The 22,528-nt window shown below is 52.2% G+C and overlaps 8 protein-coding genes across 8 annotated transcripts; 5 read left to right on the top strand and 3 right to left on the bottom strand.

Moving 5' to 3' along the window:
- Positions 1-1,705: 1,705 nt before the first annotated feature.
- Positions 1,706-2,413, top strand: PV08_08240 (uncharacterized protein; the record flags this gene model as incomplete). The annotated part of the gene is made up of 1 exon (XM_016382566.1): positions 1,706-2,413. The coding sequence occupies one exon, from the start codon at positions 1,706-1,708 to the stop codon at positions 2,411-2,413; it is 708 nt and encodes a 235-aa protein (XP_016233269.1).
- A 1,068-nt stretch (positions 2,414-3,481) lies between these two features.
- PV08_08239 (uncharacterized protein) lies at positions 3,482-5,737 on the bottom strand (the record flags this gene model as incomplete). The annotated part of the gene is made up of 3 exons (XM_016382565.1): positions 3,482-3,862; positions 4,010-4,997; positions 5,343-5,737. The coding sequence occupies 3 exons, from the start codon at positions 5,735-5,737 to the stop codon at positions 3,482-3,484; spliced, it is 1,764 nt and encodes a 587-aa protein (XP_016233268.1).
- A 1,505-nt stretch (positions 5,738-7,242) lies between these two features.
- Positions 7,243-8,569, top strand: PV08_08238 (agmatinase; the record flags this gene model as incomplete). The annotated part of the gene is made up of 2 exons (XM_016382564.1): positions 7,243-7,586; positions 7,723-8,569. 2 exons carry the CDS (start codon positions 7,243-7,245, stop codon positions 8,567-8,569), a joined length of 1,191 nt encoding a protein of 396 aa, XP_016233267.1.
- A 1,024-nt stretch (positions 8,570-9,593) lies between these two features.
- Positions 9,594-10,321, top strand: PV08_08237 (uncharacterized protein; the record flags this gene model as incomplete). The annotated part of the gene is made up of 3 exons (XM_016382563.1): positions 9,594-9,717; positions 9,902-9,997; positions 10,122-10,321. 3 exons carry the CDS (start codon positions 9,594-9,596, stop codon positions 10,319-10,321), a joined length of 420 nt encoding a protein of 139 aa, XP_016233266.1.
- Positions 10,322-11,401: 1,080 nt separating this feature from the next.
- On the bottom strand, positions 11,402-13,621 carry PV08_08236 (uncharacterized protein; the record flags this gene model as incomplete). The annotated part of the gene is made up of 1 exon (XM_016382562.1): positions 11,402-13,621. The coding sequence occupies one exon, from the start codon at positions 13,619-13,621 to the stop codon at positions 11,402-11,404; it is 2,220 nt and encodes a 739-aa protein (XP_016233265.1).
- A 672-nt stretch (positions 13,622-14,293) lies between these two features.
- PV08_08235 (uncharacterized protein) lies at positions 14,294-16,899 on the top strand (the record flags this gene model as incomplete). The annotated part of the gene is made up of 8 exons (XM_016382561.1): positions 14,294-14,374; positions 14,443-14,525; positions 14,581-15,323; positions 15,381-15,513; positions 15,571-15,783; positions 15,836-15,991; positions 16,045-16,222; positions 16,294-16,899. 8 exons carry the CDS (start codon positions 14,294-14,296, stop codon positions 16,897-16,899), a joined length of 2,193 nt encoding a protein of 730 aa, XP_016233264.1.
- Positions 16,900-17,507: 608 nt separating this feature from the next.
- PV08_08234 (uncharacterized protein) lies at positions 17,508-18,937 on the bottom strand (the record flags this gene model as incomplete). The annotated part of the gene is made up of 3 exons (XM_016382560.1): positions 17,508-17,658; positions 17,750-18,378; positions 18,437-18,937. 3 exons carry the CDS (start codon positions 18,935-18,937, stop codon positions 17,508-17,510), a joined length of 1,281 nt encoding a protein of 426 aa, XP_016233263.1.
- An 873-nt stretch (positions 18,938-19,810) lies between these two features.
- Positions 19,811-21,836, top strand: PV08_08233 (uncharacterized protein; the record flags this gene model as incomplete). The annotated part of the gene is made up of 7 exons (XM_016382559.1): positions 19,811-19,843; positions 19,908-20,235; positions 20,357-20,602; positions 20,684-20,938; positions 21,017-21,160; positions 21,242-21,597; positions 21,675-21,836. The coding sequence occupies 7 exons, from the start codon at positions 19,811-19,813 to the stop codon at positions 21,834-21,836; spliced, it is 1,524 nt and encodes a 507-aa protein (XP_016233262.1).
- Positions 21,837-22,528: the final 692 nt, after the last annotated feature.

Raw genomic sequence — 22,528 nt, 5'->3', positions numbered from 1 at the left:
GGTAGAGTACCGGGCTCTGCAAATGCCGAGACGGATGTTGTGTGTGTGTTCGGACGGGACTTCTTGTAACTCCAACGGCAATTACTCTTCTGAGATGCTGCCCGTGTCAACCCGGAAGGACTTGGCTGGGGTCAGCATGGAGAACGCACACCACTGTACGGATACAAGTTTGGGGAATGAATTGGATACGTGAAAAAAGGACATGTTCTGCGCACTATGGATGGAGCCACTGCGATGTGTCCCTTGGCTATGGACTATTTCTGCATTTGTGGGTTTGACACACGGCCTGAAGCCATCGTCCTTGCAGTGGGCTACGGAACTGAGCGAACATTACCTGTTTATTTGTGCACTCGTACCGACAAGCTCTGGCTTCACCGGTGAGTACTTGAAGACTTCTCCCTGTACGATACGTAGCCTTGACGACAAAAGAATCAACATTGCGTTCTCTACAGAGTAGACGAGGAACGTCGTCGACGTGTGTGGCCTTTGTCATGATGATCAGGTTGATTGCCACGCCGGAAAGCCATGCGATTGGTGTTCTCTGCAGGGAACGGTATGTGTCTACAACAGATCTCGAAGAGGAGGTCGTGACCCAGCTGCTCTGGCAGCATACGAGGTACTCAGCTTGTTGGACTGTAGTGCACCAACCCTTCACCCTGAGCTCGAACTTCGTCAATATAACAAGATCGCGATCGTCGTTCTCTACTGCAGGCACTCCCACCAGTGCGTCTCTTGGCTGTACCTCTTCCACGGCTCGAGAGATTGTACAAAACTGACGCCGGGAGTTACAATAATGTTCTGCTCCTTACAGGACATTGACCGGAAGAAGTATGTTCTGTTTTGCCTCTACCGATCTCAGGGCGAATGGCTATTTAGAGAATCTCACCTACAGGATACTCGCATCGATATCTCCATTTCCTTACTAAAGTTTCCGCCACGCGAGTCCGATGACCTCTTAGCGAGCTTGGTGAACGGTGGAAGACCCGTCTATTGGGCTCAACTCTCCGAGGGCTACGGAGGTGACGAGATGGGCTCCTGACGTGGAAGCGTTCACACCAAGTGTTTTGAGGCAGCAGTCGATTGTGTGGGCGGACTCTGGTGTTACCCATGGTTGCTTTTGTGGCGTCTTGTTGCTTCTGGCTCTGGCTCCGGCTCTGGCTGATAGCTGAGATTGAGTGCTCTTCGCCTAGTCAAGGACCAAGACCGCGACGAGAGTGATAGTGATATCCACATGCCCCTGCCGAGTGTTTATTCGTGGCCGGTAGGAACATGTTCGTGCCATGGTTGATGGTCTGTCCGCCATGGCGTCCGCCACCGGAAGATCATAAAAACAATCAACAACTCATTTATTGAACTCTGAAAAACCAGCCTCAGCCGGTGCCTCTTTTCCACCTGCCAGAGACCACAACGTGCCTTGTCTTTGCACGAGTGTTTGTTGGACCAACTGTACGCCTACACCCCCTTTATTAGGTATTGTTCTAGGCCTTCTGGGTGCCTGGATCCCCCGCATCCGCGCCCTTTGCCGAAGCTCCAGGGGCCAGGGGCCCGAAACTCACCACCAGCCTCCACCACGACATAACAACAGTCTCCCGCTCTCACACACTTCCGGCCGCTGTGTTTCTGCCTCCGCACTTGGGGCTTGCGCCTGCGGCCCCAAACAAAGACACTGTCGAGACGCGGCCACCAGTAAGAAAGCTTCCAGCAAATGGCGGCGCAACAGTCGTGGGCAGCATGGCTGCTCGACTCGTACGCCTCGTCGGTGTCTCCAGTGGCTTCAGACTCTCCCTATCGTCACCACGAAGCGTCCGACTCAATATCCGAGCCTCCACAAACGACGTCTTCCATGCCCTCAATTTCCAATTCCTCCGCCTATGGCCCCTATGTACGTACTGGCCGCGGGGGAGCGGGCAATTTCACGTGGGAAACCAACCTCAAGTCCCGAACGGTATCCGAAATCGACCTCGAAGCCCAGAACACGAAGCACTCGTCCCTTGCCGACCGTCGGAAAGCGGCCGCGAAGCTAGAAAACATCAATACCGAACGGGACGTCAACAGACAATACTCCGGGGGCTTTCTTTCTGTCGGCCGCGGCGGTGCAGGAAACTATGCTTCTACCCGAGAAATCGCACCTCCTAAACGAAGTCCCAGTTTCCCAGTTAGCATTATTAGCGCAGGCGCAAGCAGAAATACCAGCCCGACCAGTCAATCGTTTGTGCATCCAGGTCGAGGAGGGGCAGGGAATTATGCAAATGCAGCTGACATGACAACGCGCAACGAGACCGAGAAAGAGCAGGAGGAGCGACTTGCCGCAGAGCAGAGAAGGGAACAGATCGCTGAACAAGTCGACGGACTATTACAACCACCACCCGGAGCTTGGCTTGGTGGACGGAGAAAGAGCGAGGTTGCATTTTAAGCCGTCTGATCTTGCGTATAACGGCCATTTCATCAACGATGGATTAGACGAAACAAAAGCCCGAGGGGCGAGATTTAGGCCACTGAGAAGGAGCACCGTCGTGTCGACCAACTCGACTCCCAACCGTAGCCGTCGAGATTGGTCCTGGGTCTCAGAATTTGCTACACTGCAGCACAAGGCTGCGATACATTACGAGAGAGCTGCATGTACTCCATGGTGCTCCTCGCGTAAAATCGCGAACAATGGGCCGATGGAAGTTGTCATTTGACGGGACTTACGACAGCATCGAGTCCAGCATGGGATTCATGGTCACCATCCCTATTCACGACTCTACCCACCCTTGCGGTTGACGCTCTCGAGTAGGAACTCGATATCATCTCGAGACACTTCCACTGGACGAAGCAGGAGCTTCTCCAATGGCCACTATTGTCAAAGTCGGTCCCCTGCGGATTGAGGCAGCCCCAGGCAGCCCCTTAACCGGGGTTGGTTTCAGACTAGACTTATCGACCAGGACTTTGACGAGTGACAACGCCTGCTCAACGTCGATCTAACCTTTGCTGTCACGTTTCCATCCTCGGCATGGAACAGGAGTACAGCAGTGCCTACATTCTGTTATATATCAATGTTGTTGGGTATTGTATCGCTTGAGCGTTATAAGCTGCTTGACGTGCACGGAAGTTACTCCTCTCGCAAGCCTTTGACACGAAGTTGTGATGGCTGTCTACTTGCGCCCGGTTCAATTTGATGCTCAGAAATTACATTGAAAGCAAGAGGTCCATTTGTGCTCTGATCACATATCTATGGCTATATCTACCAATTTTCCCTTGACTCGACTTTCGCAGAGTATTGTTTTCTGAAACAAAAGTCCACCACGTTTGTCCATACCGGAACCAAAGTAGGCGTCCAGCCGTTCATAGGTCTCCAAATGGCAGAGGCACGGATCATTGTTCATGCCACGCATCTTCCTAGTTCTAACTAAAGACTTTGTCAAAGTACTTCATGAACTTGTTCCTACAATCACCGTCATTAGCAATCACAATCGCCACCATCCCGATGAGGAGGGTTGGCTTACCTCGGCGGCTTGGGTGTGTAATTCCTCTCATACTCCTCAATCTCATCCATGTCCTTCCGCAGATCAACCTCCTCTGGTTTCAGCCACTTCGTCTTCTTGACGAACTTCCAGCCGAGGAACAGGACCGGGAAGACGCCAATCATGGTGTAACTGAAGAAAAATGTCGGTACATCCCAGAATCCAGGCAAGAAGACGGTATATCCGCCTACAAACGTCATAATGAAGCAGCCGACCAGAGCGTAGTAGGCCGAGAAAGGCTGCCACCATGACTTATAAGGCAATGTGTTGCGATCGATGCCTTGCGCTTCGAGAGCTTTCTTGAATTTTATAAAAGTGAACGCCATGACGGAGAAGTTGATCAATTGCGAAGCAGTCACCTAGGCACACAGGAGAGCTGTGGTTAGCGTCATTGGGTTCATAGTGTTCCTTCAGGGGCACCCATCACGATTGAACTTGTCGCCTTCGTCCAACAGGATGGAGGAAATAGACCGCAAGAGAGGTTACGACCATAGAGCCTCACTTACCAAGTTGACAAACCAACCCAGCACTACCGCTGACCCCGAACTGACTTGCAAGAAGCTCAGCAGACTGAGCAACAGTACCAAGGCAACACAATAAATCGGCACACCATTCCTCGTACATCGAGTGAAAATCTTAGGTGCCTTGCCTTCCAGGGCGAGACCAAAAAGACTTCGACTTGCGCAATACACATAACTGTTGCCTGCAGAGAAAGCACTTCCCAGGACCATGGCATTGACAATATGAGGCAGCACCTTGATCCTCAGACGGTTCATACTTACCACGTATGGACTGGCGGCGGCGCCTGGCTGTCCAGTCGAAAACGCAATCGACAATTCCTCATCGTTGTAGGGTACAAGAATACCCACGCACAAACTACCTAGCATGAAGAAGGTAGTCAGTCGGTAGAAGACGGCCTTGAATGCCCTGGGCAGAACGTGGCGTGGGTTCTCAGCCTCGCCAGCGGCCATGCTGACGTAGTCGGGTCCTGCGATGGTGAAGGACGCTTGAATGAGACACTGCAAGAAGCCTAAGAACCGACCCAGGCTGCCACCATAGTAAAGCTCGGTAAAGGAGCCCGGGTCGTTCCAGTAGCGGAACCCGAACCGATCGCCCAGTGGATTTCCGCCTAGCATGACGATAAAGGTGTATATGATGAGGCCAACGATGAGAAGGACCTTGCCAAGGGCGAGCCAGAATTCGGATTCTCCATACCATTGCACGGCGAACAGGTTGATGAGGGCGTAGCAACAAATAACGATGGCGATGATGCCTCCCGCAGGGACAATGTCGGACCAGAAATGGATGATGACGTTGCAAGCGACGATTTCAAACGGAACCAACATGGCTTCAAAGATGAAGAAGTTGTATCCTGCGGCGACCCCAAAGGCTTCATCGACATAGCGACCTGCAAATCGGATGAAGGGACTGGAGATGGGCAGGTAAGTGACCATCTCTGCCATGCAGTTTGTCACACAGAGGATGAACGAGCACCTGTGAGCGAAACGTTAGTCCAAGATGCGACTTTCTCGGTAGCTCATTGGTTTGGTTTCAATCTTATGAGGTCTGCTTAGGCACGCAGATGGCACCCCTCGACGACCTTCTGTGGCCATTCTCGAGTTCTTGTCTTGCAGCATTGATCAAGCCTTATAGCCAAGCTCGAATACGAGGTTTTCCATGTCTGAGGAGTCTACCAAGCCTCGCGGCCGACGCCACGGCTTGATAGATCTTGGGCCAGGGCCGGAGTCTCCACGGCCGGAGTTGTTTCGTTCCCAATACCGAACAGGCTCCGTGAATTGGATTGCAGATGTGTCAAAAAGGAGGAAATGATTCACTCACCAGATAGTAAATGCCAGGAACAAGCTTCCCGGTCCACCATTCAATAAGCCTCTGCCGATCTGCACGTACAGGGCCGTACCGATTGTCCCTCCGATACCGATGAGCTGGATATGCCTCGGTTTCAACTTTCGATGGGTAGAGTCGTGCCCGGCCTTGACGCTCGCGTCATCCCCAGGTGTAGCAATTCCGTAGTTGGCCTTCAACGAGGCCACGACCGAGTGTTTCCTGCCCGCCGAATTCACCGACCCCCTTCGGAAGTTCTCCTCGTCGCCGTCATCAGCATGAGAGCGGACGCCACGGGCGATTGGGGTCTCGTCCATTACGTGAGGCGGCATCGAGCCCTCGACGATTCCTTTCTCGTTGTAGCCATAGTCGCGTGAGGAGGAGGATGGCATGTCGGGCCCAAAGAAAGGTATCACCGCAAAGCAAGGAACACGTACGACGCGACAGAGTTCACAGTCTATGCCAGCATGCGAGGGTAAAAAGTGGACGGCGACACACGGAGCAAGGGGAGCAAAAGTTCCCGAACTTCAACCTGACGACACGGACGTTATATACCTAGACAATGGCACAGGGCACCAGGGCTTTGCTCGCCTATTATGTGCTAGTTTGCGAGTGCGAGGCGCAAGATAAAAAAGCCCTGCCCAGAATACTCAAAAGGATCTCAGGGTCGATCATGATGCAGCTCGACCCAGGTGTCCATCCAGACGGGCGCGCGCGCGCGCTGCTGGGCGGCGTGGTCCAGATATTTTCAGCTCTTTTTTTTACTGCACCTTGCACGTTGCAGGGTGGGCTGATGGGACGATCCTGGAACACCAAGAGGATCGAAGGGTTCTGGGCAACGGGCTTATCTGAAAGGAGGCCCCCCAGAGCGGTCGGTTCTTCCTGGTGTCATGGTACAGTAGGAAAGGGTGGTGGTCTTGGTGGAGGAGGAAACAAGGAGGATGGACACCTGGAGACTGGAGTCCCTGGTGAAAAGCCACTTCGCACGTCTCGGCTGACGAGCTCAGCGCATCCACACGTGCTTGGCGGTTCACGCGATGCCTCGTTCTCGTAAGGGTCGTATGTAATTGAACGACGAGCCAGAGGCGACATGGACTTCGCCGCCGCCCTTTTTTGTGGTCCATCAGCCGTGCGAAGCTCCCAAGCTCCCAAGATCCCAAGATCCCAAGCTCTTTAAAGCGTCTCGGCATCACGACACGGTGCAACGATCTAGACGTTCGTTCCTTGTCATTTCCACAATACTGCCAATTGCAATACAGTCTGGTGGTCTTAGTCAATCATACCCTGAGATCTGTTAACCCCACCGACAATCTATCGCTTTTCGAGACTCTCCCCATTTGTTTATCCTATCTCTGTTGTTTTGGAGATTATCGATACTACTGTACCGAACGAATACGGTGCTGTGTAGCAATCCGGATTCGCTAACTTGTATTTGGTATCTCGGTCCCTGTCCCTGTCCTTGATCTTGTTGGCTGCCGCTGCTGCTGCGGCGGCAAGTTTGCAAGTCTCAAGCTTGCAACCACAAGAGTCCCTCTTCATACTAACTCGACGTGGTCAAGTGGTCCAGCTCTTTTTCAATTCCCACCACGACGCAAGGCTCGCCGGGAAAACCATCGTTCATCCGGTGCGGGATCCAAGAGGAAGGACGGAAGGACGGGGATTGATCGCGGGCCACCAGGTATCCTCCCTGTGCGTGCATCGAGGTACACAGAGTTTAGAGGAGAGCATACTCCGCAAACCAGTGCGTTTGTGTACCCTCGAGAGAGCTTCATCGACCCGATCGGACGACCACCCCTGGACGAGACTGCGGGACGCTTATCTATTCAACAGGGGGTCTCTCGATACGATCTGCCTGGTTTTCTTGGGACATTTGTTTGGTGGTCAATCGTCAACCGTCATGTCGTCGATCTCTTTGCGGCTGACATCGTTTCTGGGGTTGTTTCTGCTTTTGTGTAGCAGCTCAGTGGTGGTGGCACGGGAAATTGGTTTCCCTCCACTCGCACCGTTGCAGGCAAACAATGGTCATGCTCAGTATAGATCGTCTTTCAACGATGAGAAGCAGTCTCTTGTTGATCTTGATAAGTTTGCCGGCTTGACTACTTTTTCCAACCTCCCCTGGGTCCATTGCTTGTCGGAAGAGGCGGACGTGGAAAAGTATGACATTGCCTTTCTGGGAGCTCCATTCGACACGGCCACTACTGGAAGACCAGGAACCCGGTATGGGCCGACGGGGATTCGACTGTAAGTTTATGATGAACACTTCATATGCTTTTGTTTCGGTTTGCTCTGTTTTCTGTCTTTCTGCGTCGTCCTGTATTGGTTTGCATTGCACTTCAGTCTTTCGAGTCCGTGGGATCTGACCTTGCGGAATTCGTAGCGGCTCTCGACGGATTGCTGCGACCTTCTCCTGGAGTCCTTATACTCACGACAACCATTTTCTGCATTGGGCGCACATCGTAGACTGCGGAGATGTGCCCATGACGTTTCTGGACAATACCGTAGCCCTGAAACAACTGGAAACCGCTCATAAGATCGTCTCACGACGGCCGTCAAACGCAACGGAGGTCTCAACGGTCCCTCGCATCATCACACTCGGTGGCGACCATACCACGACGCTAGTCGCCCTAAGGTCGACCTTTGACCACTGGGGACCCGTCAGCGTCATTCACTTCGACAGCCACATCGACACCTGGGACCCGAGCGTTCTCGGAGGCGGGTTTTCAGACTACGCGGGGTTGAACCACGGGACGTTTCTGCACATTGCACACGAAGAAGGGCTGATTCTCAACACTTCAGCACACGCGGGGATTCGAGCACCTGCGCTCAACAAGAAATACGACTGGAAGAACGACAAGCGATGCGGGTTTGAAATCATCACGGCTCGAGATATCGACAAGATCGGCGTTCAGGGCGTCATCGAGAAGCTCAAGGCCCGCGTGGGTGACACGAACGTGTACATCTCGGTCGACATTGACGTCCTCGACCCTGCTTACGCGCCGGGCACCGGGACGGCCGAAGTGGGTGGATGGACGACGCGGGAACTCCTCAGCATTCTCGATGGACTCGAAGGGTTAAAGGTCGTTGGCGCCGACGTCGTCGAAGTGGCGCCCGTCTATGACAATGCGGGAGAAACGACGGTGCTCGCGGCCGCCGAGGTTGCCGTTTCTCTGATGGGGTTGATGGTTGAGACTCCTGTGAAGCCTTTGTCGAAGGAGAAGGAGTAAAGAACTGTGTTGACAGAGAACCTGCGACTCACTCAACATATCACAGTAGGTGGGTTGCCCTTGTCAGGTGTACATGGGGATCGATTTCAAGTCAACTGCGGTACTCGGGTGGACTCGAGTGGCATGAAAGTAAACTACCTGTGATACACTCTTCGTCGGAACCGATGTTGTACTGTAGTACTTGTCTGATCAGACTAAACTCGCTTACCCGTTTCGTACCGAGTAAGGCTGTAATTAGTATTCGACATGGGAGGAGATGTCTGTGGACGCTTTGAGAATGACTGTTCCAGTACCACTCGGGACTAGCTGAACCTGGTACACTACCGAGTATGACGGAAAGATGCGCATGGAGCACTGGTGAAGGTGGAAGGAGTCTACAGTAGAGTGTGAACTGGAGAGATTCTTTGCTTCGTTGCGTGCTCCGGGCATCTGGCAAACGCCATTTCGGGATACGAATACGAATACGAACAACCCCGCGATTCCAATACGAACCACCCACCACTACACACCACACCCATCAGATACCGAGTAAAGTGATTGACTGATTGACCCCTCCATCATCCCTCCAACTGTGCTGTTCATTCATCGGCACAACCACCAGCACCAGCACAAGCTCGTCGATTTGCTCTTGGGAGTCCAGACCTTGGCCTGGACCTACAACCCAGTCCTATTCCTCTTCCTCCCCCCTACTCCGACCCGTCCGCATCACTGACAAAACGTATGTAATCGTTCCCCAATCTGGAAAAGGTCACTCGAGCACTTGTTGGTGTCGCCCTCAATTGCATTTCCTCTTCCTTACCTCTAATAAACCACCTTGTATCTGTAGCTACACCCTTCGACTTTCCGATCCTTCACTCCGGATTCTGTACGGTCAATCAACCCTGCATCACTCATACTCGTACCATTCGTGCCCCTCACCGCGTCCTCTGTAACCACCCTCCGCTTTGACCTTTACAAACACCGACGGATCCCCGGCCGAGCCCAAGCACTGTCCTAGTATTCCAGAGTTGCAATCGTCGCAACCATGACAGACCCAACCTCACCCAGTCCCTATTCCGAGAACAAGAGATTCGAACCCAAAGTCAAGGTCGAACTAGATCCGCCAAAGGATACTCCCATCACCCTCGAAGAGCTGAGCACACACGACGGTAAGGCTGTCGATGCAATCTAAAACCCTCAAGATTGCGTATTCCGTTTATCCTACAAATACCCTTTGGTACAGACGAGTTGCATGCGCATGCGGAGGCGGATGGTGTCTTCTGGAGTTTGCAAGACCGACGAGTGAACAAAAGGCTAATACGACGACTGCGTTTGCGTGCGTGTGTGTAACAGGTACGAATCCCGATAAACCAACCTACGTCGCTATAAAGGGAACCGTGTTCGATGTCTCCAAGAACTCGGCATACGGTGAAAAGGGTCAATATCATGGTACGCATTGGCGCAAAGCCCCTCACTTCCTTCTCGCTCATCCGCAAACACATGTTATTGTGTTGTAAATCCCTCCGCGGAGATACAAAGGTTTAGGCTTACCATTATGAGTGACGGCACGTAGTCTTTGCTGGAAAAGACCCCTCTCGCGCCCTCGCGCTCTCGAGCTTGAAACCCGAAGACTGCGTTCCGGAATGGGACGACCTCGACGACAAGTACAAGACCGTCCTGGACGAGTGGTATACCTTTTTCAGCAAACGATATAACATCGTGGGCAAGGTCAGTGGTTCTGATGATTCTTCCGAGTCTCACAATAAACTTTGAGAACGAATTCTTCTTGTTTCCCACCGCGTGTTGCCGTTTGCGCGGGATTTCAACGAGTGGAGAGGGGAAGAGAGAGAGAGAGGGAGAGAAAGAAAGAAAGAAAGATAACGGAAATGGATTGAGATACGATGATGAAGAAGAAGTGGCACAGGGAGAGATGGGCGCAAAGGAAGACGGTCTCAGACGGAGCCAAGGGAGAGGAAGAAGAGCAAGAGAAGCGAAGAAGACAAACCGATAGAAACACCACCTACACAAAAGCCCACTTCTACACCTTATCTACGTACTCGATTCGTGTTGCATACAGAGATCGGGAAAGAGGAAAGAGAAAAGAGGAAACAGAAAAAGATGTTTTGGGTTTTTCTTTTTGAGCCGTTGAGCCGTGGAATCGTTTTACTTGTTCTTGACTTGTTTTGTTAACTCTTCTTCTTTTACTGGGCACAAGTTGCCGGTTGCGGGTTGCACGTTATGTTACTAATTCGGATCGTTTTCTCCATACAGGTCGACGGTGCTCACAACGAGGGCAGGGACAAAGGAGGCGTCACGTCGGATCCTGAGTGAAAGCATTACCTACCTAGGTAGGTCTCCACTCAGTACCTAGTCATCTACTTTTGGCGACGCGTCTTGTTTCGGTCATTCCGTACGGTATCCTACGTAGCTATGTACGTAGGTATGTAACATACCACTTCTTGCGCTACGCATCGGATCCGTCGACTCGGAAAAGGCGAGGGGAGAGAGAGAGAGAGAGAGAGAGAGAGAGAGAGCAAGTGGTATCTACCTACCTAAGGTAGCTAGGTGGTACAGTATAGTAACTAGCACAGTTCAATACAAAGTCAAAGTACCTTACTGAGGTACCTCACCAGCAAAAGAAAACCCGTCGCTTGCCTTCCCCAAAGGTACATATACGTGACCTAGGTGTACAAGGTACATTTGGCACGAGAATATGAACGGATGCTGTTAGTCTATCTTTTGAATGCTACTAGGTACCAAGTAGGAGGTAGAAGTTGAGGAATTTCAAGTAGCCTACCGACTACTGTGCCCACCTAAGTATATATAGGAAGCATCCATCCATCCGTCCACCCATCAACCTTTTCTGTTCTTCCTCGCTTGTCGTTTCTTTGCTATAATACGATTCCGCTTCGCAATACTGTTCTTTTCATCCTCCTTGACCGCATCGCCAATGTTCTTCTTCTCCTTCTTTTCACTTTCTCCTCCTCCCTCTGCTTCGCCCTCGCGATGCTTCCTCTTCTTACTTCCTTTGCCCGCTTTCGCTGGCCCGTCGCGCTGCTTCTTGTCATCACCTGCATTCTCCGAGTGTGCTTTCTTCCCTCTATTCTCCTTGAATCTGCGCTCCTTCTCATTTCGCCGTTGAATGACCTGTGCGTTTTCAATCGCAAACTCCACAATCAGTCTCTTTCCTCGTTCCCCATCGGCCGATTTCACCATGTGACCATTGAGCCAGCGCAACCCGGCCAAGGCGTTACGGTGACTTGCATACTCGATGAACCCATATCCTCGACTCCGTCCAGCCCCGTCTTGGACTTTACTCCCTTTCTGGTCTTCGAAGACCACCTTGGCCTGTTTGACGATTCCCTTGCCGGCGAACCTCCGCTGCCGTTCTGCCTCTTTCATTTCTTGACCTTCTCGGCGGATTTCCTCTTTGCTCAGAGGTTGGCGCAGACCAGCTTTGACATCCTTAGCAAACCCGACGACCGCTTCTCGAGCCAGGGCTTTGAGTTGTTTGCTGTCGACGTGTCTCGGGAGATTCCTGACACTCAAACGAGTCAGGCTCAAGCATAGGTTCGGGTTGTTCTTGATGATGCTCTGTCGCTGACGGGCGCTGCTTTCTCTGATGTCGATTTCCGTCTTTCCGAGCAGCTCGTACAGCTTGGACCCTCGTGGGATCGACCCTTCTGACAAGAGATAGAGTCGGCGTTTGTCTCGGTCACGGATATCTCTTTTCTCGCTTGCCTCGGCTGCTCTTCGATCCGCATCACCTCTGCTAAGTGCCCTTGATACCTGTAGAACCCGACCCTCGAGCGTGTAGCGACCAGATGGATCCGTCGCTTCATTCTGCAGGATCGAGTGCTTCATGGCTTCTCCCTTGCGCTTCTTCTCATTGTCATTGGCTGCTGTCACAGAAGGAGGCTTTGGAGCATCCTTCACGCAAGCCTTTGCGTCGTCCACCTTGTAGAAGCAAACAAAGGCGGTGCCTCTGGATCGTTCTGTCTCCTGGTCGTACACAACACGCGCATACCTGACAGGTCCAAACGAGGAGAAGTGTTCCTTGAGACTGTCATCGTCTGCAGTAAAAGGCAAATTCCGGATGAAAACCGTGCTATCATTCCTTCGGTCGTGCTGTTCCTCATCCTCACTCGCGTCGACCTCTGAGTCGTCTTCTTCCAGATCAACACGATCAATGTCATCCACGACCTCGTCATCTGAGTCATCTTCAGGAACAGCGTCGTCGTCGTCATCGTCGTCGTCAATATGCTCATTGATATAGGAATCCTCGGCGATGTCGGAAGCAGCTTCCGCAGCAGCATCCGCATCTACCGTCTGAGATGGTGATTTTGAGTTGTCATGCTGATGTTTCTGTTGTTTTTCCCAGGTCTCCTTGTCGACTGCCCAATCGACCGCAAGTGTCCGTCCATCGACCTCTTTACCATTGACGCCGGCAATTGCACGCTCTGCGTTCTTCTTGCCTCGCAACACTACGATGCCGAACCCGTATTGTACTCGAGGACCCTTTTGTGGGACTACTGCATGCTTGACCTTGCCATAACTGCGGAACAGCACCGCTAGATCGTCCCCGGTCTTGATGCTCCACGGCAAATTCCTCACAATCAATCTTGGTGGCTGCTCCTGGGTTTTTTCCTTCTCCCGCTGCGCCCGCAATTCTGCCGCAGTTCGATTCTGACTGGTCTTCAAGCCTTCCTCTGTTTCTCTGTGTCTGGACAGCGCAGCTTCCACCTTGATCTTTCTGCCATCTAGGGTGGTGTTGTTGAACTGTTCGATTGCGGCCTGAGCGTCTTCGGCATCCGCAAAGGTCACGAAACCGAACCCCTTGGATATCTTTGTCTCGGGATCGACTACCACAATGGCATGTTTCAGAGGGAAAGACTGTGAGAAGTGTTCGGCGAGCCGTTCTGTCGTGACGGAGGCAGGGAGGGAGCGGACGAAGAGCGAGTTTCGCTGTTCTTTGGGAGGCGCACCATCCTGGACGACTGGCTTTTCAGCACTCGAAGGGACGGTCTCGTAGTTGTCATCCGACAGCTTTCTCCTCTTCGTGCTCGAGGCCATTGTTCTCTAAGTGTCTGGTATTGTGTGGTCAATTGTTGTTACCTTAGCCAGACATCGAAAAATATAAAACCCGCCGACTGAAGTTTCCAAAACCAAAAATTTCTCCAACTTCAGATTCTCCGCATCTGGCCACGCCGCTTTTGCAAGCATTTGGGCTGTACCTGTTCGCGAGGGACGTGCCGGCCTGAGGGAGGTGAAGACGTACGTTACTTCGCAGGTAGGTACAGGTGAACGAAAGGTGCTAATGAAGGGCATCTGCTTCCAAGCAGATCGCATAATTGAGTCGCAACAGAGTCCTCACGCCCCCGCCGCGCAGAGACTGTCCTGTCCACCATCTGAACGGTCCTCGAAGTCCTGTACCATGCTAAACACACCAGGCACACATCAACCGCCTGCGACTTGACACAGAGAGTCTCAATACACTCGTCCAGGTCCTCAAAACTGTTGACTGAGTATTCAACGCGATCTCCCTTGATCGTCGACCGAGGAGTTACCCAAACCGGTAGCGGGCTGGGGCCCAATCAGAGGGACCGGGCCTTATCTTTCGTTTGGCTCCTGGCCCAAGCCTCGCTGGAGTCTGGGCCCTGCTTCGACACCGAACAAGTACTTGAAGCTCGTCTTTTCATTATCACTCTATCAGCAGCATGCAATGCAACACCATGTAAGTCGGCCATGTCCTCTCTGAAGTTGAACGCCGAAAAGACCCGTCGTGTGGCCATCGCTTGCTCCGCATGTCAGCAGAAGCGCGTTCGCGTAAGTCCTGGCCACTACCTGCCAGCCAGCTAACGCTACTCGGACTATGTGTTCTGACATGGCCCCAGTGCGAAGGCACCGAGCCTTCATGTCGCCGTTGTATTGAGAACGGGATTACTTGTGAATATCAATATCGGGAGAATAAGCGGAAGTGAGCCACGTTCTCCTTTTAAATTCTCCTCGCGGCACTAAAATTCAAACCACAGGCCTCCAAGCAAGCGCTTTGTAGAGTCGTTGCAGGCGCGTATCAAAGTTCTGGAGTCTCAACTGAGTTTATTGGGTAAAGACACCTATGACTTGCTCTTAAATGACGACGGCCATATCCCCGGCGACGAAGCTGAGGGCATGGGCGAGACCGACGAAAGCGACGACCAGTCCGCTTTAAGTCCAATGCATGACTTCGTCCGCGAACTCGCCCACACATATGGCTCTCTGACCCTTGACGATAATGGCCAGCTGCGCTACTTTGGCCCTCAGAGCAACTTCAATCTATTGCACTCTTATATGGATCATCGCGACCGTCAAAGCGTGCACGATGTGCAGGACCACGGTGTTCCTTCCCGGACTTGGGTCACCCCCGAGATCCAGATCCCTCTGGAGCTGCAGGAACATCTCCTCGATCTTTACTTTTGCTGGCAGAATCCCTGGCTGTACCTCATCGAGAAGGAAATATTTCTTCGTGATTTCCGCAGCACCGACAGAACTCGCTACTGTACCCCGGTACTGCTCTTGGCCATCTTCTCCGTCGCTGCTCGCTATTCTGATCGAACGGAAATCCGCGCAAATCCAGCCGACCCGAATACCGCCGGCGACGAGTTTGCGCAAGCCACAAAGACATTGTTAATGATTGACTGCGAAAAGCCGACCGTTACTACAGTACAGGCCGCAGCTCTCCTGGCGCTCCGTTGGATAGCAGAAAACAACGAGCCTGCGGGATGGCTATACACCGGTGACCAAGGCTGACACTCTTGGATAGTTTCAAGTCAAACTAACATTGTACGCACAGGAATGGCGACCCGGATAGCGTACAACCTTGGCCTGAACGTTGACAGCGACAAATGGCTGAAATCCGGCCTCATCACAGAAGAGGATGCGGAAGTTCGCAAAGTAGCCTGGTATGGATGCTGGACGTTGGACAAGTATGCTCACATTCATTGACCCCAGCCACCCACATCTGACAAAATACACTGCTTCAGACTTTTTTGCCTTCACCTAGGGCGTTCCGGAACGGTGCCCGACCGCGATGTAACATGTTGCAAGCCGAGTCTCAGTAATTCGGCGGAGTTTGAGCCTTGGTCATCAGGCCAGAGCGGGCCGGGCGAGCTTTTCGGAGCCCATGCTAGGATTGCCTCAACCGCACATTACATGACCGACCACCTGAGTCTGGTTCTGCACGCGCTAGATCTGATGTAGGCTGGATTGTTGTCGCCGAGTCGCCCGGTCGTTGCTAATTGATGACAGCTACGCACCCAATAGCAAGCTGTCGGGCGCTGAGGTTGACGCATTAGTCTCGAAGACCGATCTTGCAACCAACACGTTCTGGTCCACTCTTCCAAGCTACCTACGCCTGCCGAGTTCTTCGAGAACCCGGGCTTTGCCACATATATATCAACTACAGTATGTGGGCTCCGACGGAGCGTCTCAAGTCGGCCTGCTGCTAACATTTGCAGTATACAATATCATGTGGCACAGATACTTCTACATCGACCGTTCATTGCCAAAAATCAGGCCAAGCCACGAAGCTCCAAACTGGTGTTGGACGTCGATAACATACACCTAAAGCTGTGCCGCGACTCGGCTTCGGAGATCGTGAGGCTGCTGCGAGTCTACAAGCACCATTATTCTTTGGTAAGAAAGTTCCCCTTTCCCTACACCATGAAGATGCAGGGCATCGTGTGTTAAGATGCATACCCTTCCAGCGTCTCGTTCCCGTCGGCACAGTCTCCCACACCTTCACGGCCGCGATAATACATTTGATGGACGCCACATCTGGTGACCCAACCATCCAGAAACAAGGCAACGCAAAACTTCGCTTTCGCATCTCCGCTCTTCAGGAGATGGAAACGGCCTGGTTCTGGAGCTTTCGAGCTCGTCGAGCAATCCAAATCCTCGCTAGCGCATGGCTCACTAAAGCGCCAGCAAGTCCTTTGTCAGCCTCAACAGGTAGATCACAAGCAAAGATTTCGGCTGTCACCGAATCTGCAGCAACAGCGCAACCACCTTACGACATTTCACCCCATTCTGACCCCGGCGCTGGCACGATGCCAGTCGGATTCCCGGCCACTTTCTCGGCATTCGAGCAACAATCCAGCAACGGCTCTGTGCCTGAGCTCTCCGCCGATGACCTGAACTGGATTTTCAACGTCGACGCCGCAACTAATGGGGCTTTTGATGGTCTGGGGGATTGGCAATCTTTGAATGAAACCGACATGTGGCTCAGCATGGCGGCCCAAAGCACTTTCGCAACCACCAACATGGAAACGTACCCTTATTCACCCAACGTAGAGGGCAGCACTGGTGGCTGACCAATCCGAAGCCCTTAAGTAGTAGAGCTTTATCGACTTCTACATCGGCAAATTAAAAACAACCGCAACCTAAGCACCTCGTTGGAAGAATCTTGTGAGACTCCAGACATAATTATACAAAAGGAATCATTGAGTCACCAAGTCAATGCCACAAAGATATCAAACAGCAATGGAACTGAGTGGAAAGCAGTTTGGAGCCTTGAGACCTTTTCGGCACGGTGGATTACATTGCCTTCAACTCCAAGGATGGCCTTTTCCATCGGGGCGATATCCCGGGGCATAACAACAACGTGCTACAACCGCGGTTTTGGTCGGTGCCTGCAGTGCATTCTACCACTTCTGTGTAATGGGCAACTGACTGCAAGAAACCCACGTGCGATGGCTGTCAATGTTCTGCGAACCGTCTCTCACCATTACACAGACGGAATCGTCCTGGGATATAAAGCGTATTCTGGATGATGGCGATGTTTGGGTGACTGGCTGAATAACAAGCAAGGTACAATCGCCTCTGACGACAAGACCCCGAGGCTCATAATCTAGAGGAGCCGTCTACCCAGAGAGCGACAACTTAAACCGCACGTGGCGCAAAATTTTGCTCTTCTGCTTAACTACAAACTGGCCCATGGTTGATAATCAGGACCGCAGAGAAGTCTCTGATATTGACGTCGTCTAATGCCTACGTTGCCTCCATCAAAAAGGGCGAAAACGGCGGCATCGCTCAGTAACTTCGGAAAGGCAGTCTTTTCCGCATACGATGTCCTGGTGAAGAATCAACGATGGATCATGAAACGAAAAGTCGCCGAAAGGTGTTTGAAGCAGCAGATCAGGCCATGTGGGGGAGAAGACTTACATTCCAACTGCTTGCATGCACTCAAAGACTTGAGGAACAGCACAATCAGTAGCATAAATCTTTGCTGCCACAGAGTACTCAAAGCGAGCATTGCGATCCCCGGGTCCATGTTCAAGGACATCAAGAGCCTTCCACACCAATAGGCGTGACGTGTCGATCTTGATTTTGGCGTTCATGAGTAGGTCGGCTACACTCTGTCTCTGAATAATGGGAACCGTGCCACCACGATTGTCATTTCGCGCAAATGCCAACGCACGTTCGAAAGCCGCGCGCATGGTGCCAATGGCGAAGGCTCCAACAAGAGGTGCGGTGACGCCGAATGCCTTCTCGATTATGGGTGTGGCCTGTCCACGATCGAATATCAGGTTTTCTGCTGGGACCTTGAGGTTGGTATACCTTGTGTGTGGGCCCGTCACGCCGACATGGCCCAGGAGGTCGGGCTCGCCTAGTAATTGGTAGGCTTCTGGAGGATTCGAAGCTATCACCTCCCGTGTAACAGCCAGGATCATTACATTGTCCGCAGGGTCGACGTTGGGATCCTCGGGGCCACCAGTCTCCGAGTATCGCACGCACAACAGGGAAAGTGTTGCGCCTCGGCCATCCCAGCCGGCGCTGTTTGTCGTCCAAAGCTAAACACCCACAAAGTTAATCCAAGAGATACAACTCAAACGTGAAAACAAGTGGTACCTTTTCACCGTTCACAATATAAAAATCGCCTACCTTCTTTGCCGTTACGCCCAGTCCCTTGCCCCCCTTTTCGAGAAAGTTTGCTGTACCTCCGGGCTCGGAATGCGTCAAGCTCGCCAAGTGGTCGCCTTCACCACTGATGAACGGTGCGCACCATTTTTTCTGCTGCTCAGGAGTACCACCGATGATCAGTGGCAGCAAGCCGAGCGCGACACCGACGGCGTGGATGGTAAGGCTGGCATCGACTCTGTAGTACTCTTCAAGGCAAATGGCCACATCGAGCCACGATTCACTCGCGCCACCGATGGCTTTTGGGAGCATCTTCTTGACAAAGCCAGCTTTCACAGCCTTTGCATAAAAGGGCCTCGTGGCGCGGAAACGGGCCAGCTGGTCTGCATACTTGGAGTATGACTCGTAGGCTCCTTCCAGAAAGGTCTTGGCCAGAGCAGCCGCCTCAGCGCGCACTGTCTTTTGTCTCTCGGTGAGTGCAAATTGAGACATGGCTGGTGGAAGGAAAAAGTATTGACTATGATGGTGATGGTGTTTGAGAGACAACAAGCCAGATTCGTTTGTGTTGTTTTAGTTGCGAACTGATGTCTGGATCGAATCTGTACTGTGCTTCTGATGTGGCGGAGGGATTTTTCTTAAGTAGTTACGCGGTATGGACTCACCAGGCTGATGAGCGATAGCAAGATAGCTGTACCGAATTATCACGAAGCTTTACTGTGCACTCTGCATTGGAGATCGCTGGTTGTGCACGGTGGTGCACGGTGGGCACATCGAGCTCCCGATTATGATACGAGGCGGCTCCACCTGGATGAGCAATACCCAGCCAGTGACAGTACGCACAGCTAAACCCCACCTCGGGTCAGCAGTATCCTATCTCAGCATCTTCTGGGCCCCTGGGGATAGGCACTACCCTATCTCTCCCGGACGAATCGTCGTTGCAGACGACGTGCGTCTGGGGCCGAGACTTCGCAACTCCAGGCCACTCGACTGGCATTGGACGGATCTCAACTTTATCGGGCTCGAACTTATACGTGCCGTGGTACCAGAAGTGAGCATATACCAGCATCACGACGAGGCTAGCATGGAATTCTATTACACAGGATGAACTCAGTCCCTAGCCGATTGGATGCATATCTCATTATCTATCTACAATCTACCAAGCTATATTGCGATAGAATGCCACGGTTGGATCAAAAGCTAAAAGCACACGTATGCTTCGTCGTCTGCTGAGGTCTATAAATATAGGGGATAGATAATACATTGGAGAAACAATCAGAGCACCACCTGGATCCATCGTCACCTGAGAATAGCGGACAGAGTCTTTCAGTCAGTCTCGACAGCCATTGTGCAAACACCTCTCACACCATGGCATTATCTCCTTCTGCGGTTCGGATCCTGGTGAGGCTCCTCTCAACTCAGAAGTCCAATAATACAGATCTCGAGTGCTGACTTTCGAGCCTAGATCGTCATCTTCGTAGCTTTGGGCAGTCTGACCTATGGCTACTCCTCGAGCATCATCGCCACGACCCTGGGCCAACCATCCTTCATCACGTACTTTCATATGGACACCAGACCCAACGCGACCGACATCTCAGGTGCGATCAATGGCCTGTTCCAGGCGGGCGGCTTCATCGGTACCCTGGTCTGCTATCTCACCGCCGATTGGCTGGGGCGTCGCAAGGCTTTGGCGCTTTGGTCGATCGTTGCAATAATCAGCGGCGCGCTTCAGGCAGGCAGTGTCACCATTGGGATGTTCATGGCCATGCGTGGTGTCACGGGTGCCAGTATCGGTAGGGCAACTCCTTGAATATATTTTCATCCTCTCCAAAGGGTGTAGACTCTCACTCTCTCACACCCACAGATAAAGGCATATGAATGAAACAAAGAGATTTACTGACCGCTACCCTCTAGGCGCGCTCGTTACACTTGTGCCCTTATACCAGAGCGAGATTGCTCCTCCGAAGATTCGTGGACTTCTTGTTGGCATGCACGGGGGCATGATTGGCACCGGCTACATGATTGCCAGTTATGTCGGTCTGGGTTTCTATTTCGTCGACGCCTCTGGTGCACAGTGGCGCATTCCACTAGCCATTCAATGCGTTCCGCCGCTCTTACTGACTGCTGGTGTCATGCTTCTCCCCGAGACCCCCAGATGGCGTAAGCTTACCCCTTGAAACAGTGATCCAGAAGAATGGTCGTTGGTAGTTGCTAATCGGGACGGTCTTTCGAATCTGCTAGTTCTACTGAATGATCGAGTGGAAGAAGCATTCGCTGCTTTCAAAGCCACTCGCGCCGAGACTTCCGATGCCTTGCTCAGCGACGATGAGGCTATTCGAGCCGACTTTGAGCTCCTGCACCGGCAGACTGTGCATGAAGTGGCCAACGACGTTCCCTTCATCGATTTATTCCGCAAGCCGACCCTCAGAAGGAGATGCATCATCGGGTTTCTCACGACTTTTGGCTGCCAGGCGACCGCCACCATTGTGATTAACAGTAAGCTCGTCATATTCTCTCTTTCTCTCCCCGCAGTCTTGTCGTCGTGCTAATTCACACCACCTCGTTATTTAATAGATTATGGGCCTTTACTGTACAAGGGCCTCGGGTTCGGCACTGTCCAGCAGCTCTTGATCCAATGCGGCTGGATCACCGTGGCGCCTCTGGGAAACTTCATCAACGCCTTGCTTGTTGATCACATGGGCAGAGTCCGAATGCTCGGTAAGTGTTGCGTCAGCTTCTGGACTGTTGGGGCTTGCGTGCGCTTTGAATAATACTGACATTGTGGTGTTTTGGTTGAAGTCTTGGGGTGGTCCGGCTGTGTCATTGCCCTGGTCGGGGAGTGTGTCACTGTGTCGGTGTTCTCGAGAACGGGCGAGAAGGGGGCTGCTTCCGGGGCAGTCTTCTTCTTATTCCTCCATGTCGCCATCTTTACCCTCTGCTGCGACGCCACCTCATACGTTTACGCTGCTGAAATCTTCCCTACTCCGGTACGGGCCAAGGGTCTTTCCGTCTCCGTTTCAGGCTTGTTTTTCGCAACCATCATCTTCACCACGGCGGCTCCAACAGCTTTCGCCAACATTGGGTGGAAGTACTATCTGATCTTTGTGGTTTTGACCACCGTCATCACCATATATGCCTATTTCACGTTCCCCGAGGTATGGCCCACTCGTGATTCCCTGTCCAAGGGGCAAAGTTTATCACTGACGTTTGCTCCTTCTTCTTCTTCTTCCAGACCCGTAAACGCTCCCTTGAAGAAATCCAGGCAATCTTTGGCGATGCGGTGGAAGGTGTGTCCGTGGATGATGTGCCAGAACATGCAGCTCCACAAGAGACTAGTGATGAGGACAAGGACGAGAAAATCAAAGTCGACCTAAGCAAAAGCAAGCACGGTTAAGATCCGAACCACCCATCTCCTTCGCGGACTTTTAAGGTATAGGGGTGGGGTCAGAAAGGCGCGGACACATCGTACAGACAACGCGAGAATTTTTAGCAGCTTTGGTCCGGATAAAAATGGCCAATGAGTGGTCCCGTGCTAGAATTTGATTTCAGGATAAAAGTGAATCTGTAGATGGTAGATGAAGTCGGGGCAGTTTTTGAGAAGGATCGGGGAGATCTTAGCGGTGTCCTGCTCGTTCCGCCACCACGCAGTGATAGGGATTCTCGTCGCATGCTGTAAGAGTATCGAAGGGCTTCAGCGTGTGCAATGCGGTAGTCAGGATATTGTACCGACACTGCTCAGCCCATTAGTTGTCTTATTAGGGTACTTCCTTAACCAGTATCATCAAATGCTGAGCCGTAGTCTATAGCTGTATAAGGAAGCTGGCTAGAACGTCCTATGTTAACGTGAACATTCGCAGGTTGTTTCGCAACGACGGCCGTTCGAGAATCATCTTTATAGAGTTGCATTTTTCTGCGTACATCTTGCGAAGAGAGCGAGAATCGATCTAATACAAGTGGGATCTTCTTCTTGTTGGTTGGAGCCACCAGGCGATGATGATGTCGCTAAGCAATGCGGCCCTGCCGGAACCCAATCTCCAGATCTTGAATCCTAAAGATCCTACTGTCTCTCAGCCGTGGCCAGTCCCA

The sequence above is a fragment of the Exophiala spinifera genome (genome assembly GCF_000836115.1).
Source record: "Exophiala spinifera strain CBS 89968 unplaced genomic scaffold supercont1.6, whole genome shotgun sequence".
NCBI classification, from domain to species: Eukaryota; Fungi; Ascomycota; class Eurotiomycetes; order Chaetothyriales; family Herpotrichiellaceae; genus Exophiala; species Exophiala spinifera.
The sequence above is the reverse complement of the archived record's forward strand: the minus strand, read 5'-3'. Positions and strand labels throughout refer to the sequence as shown.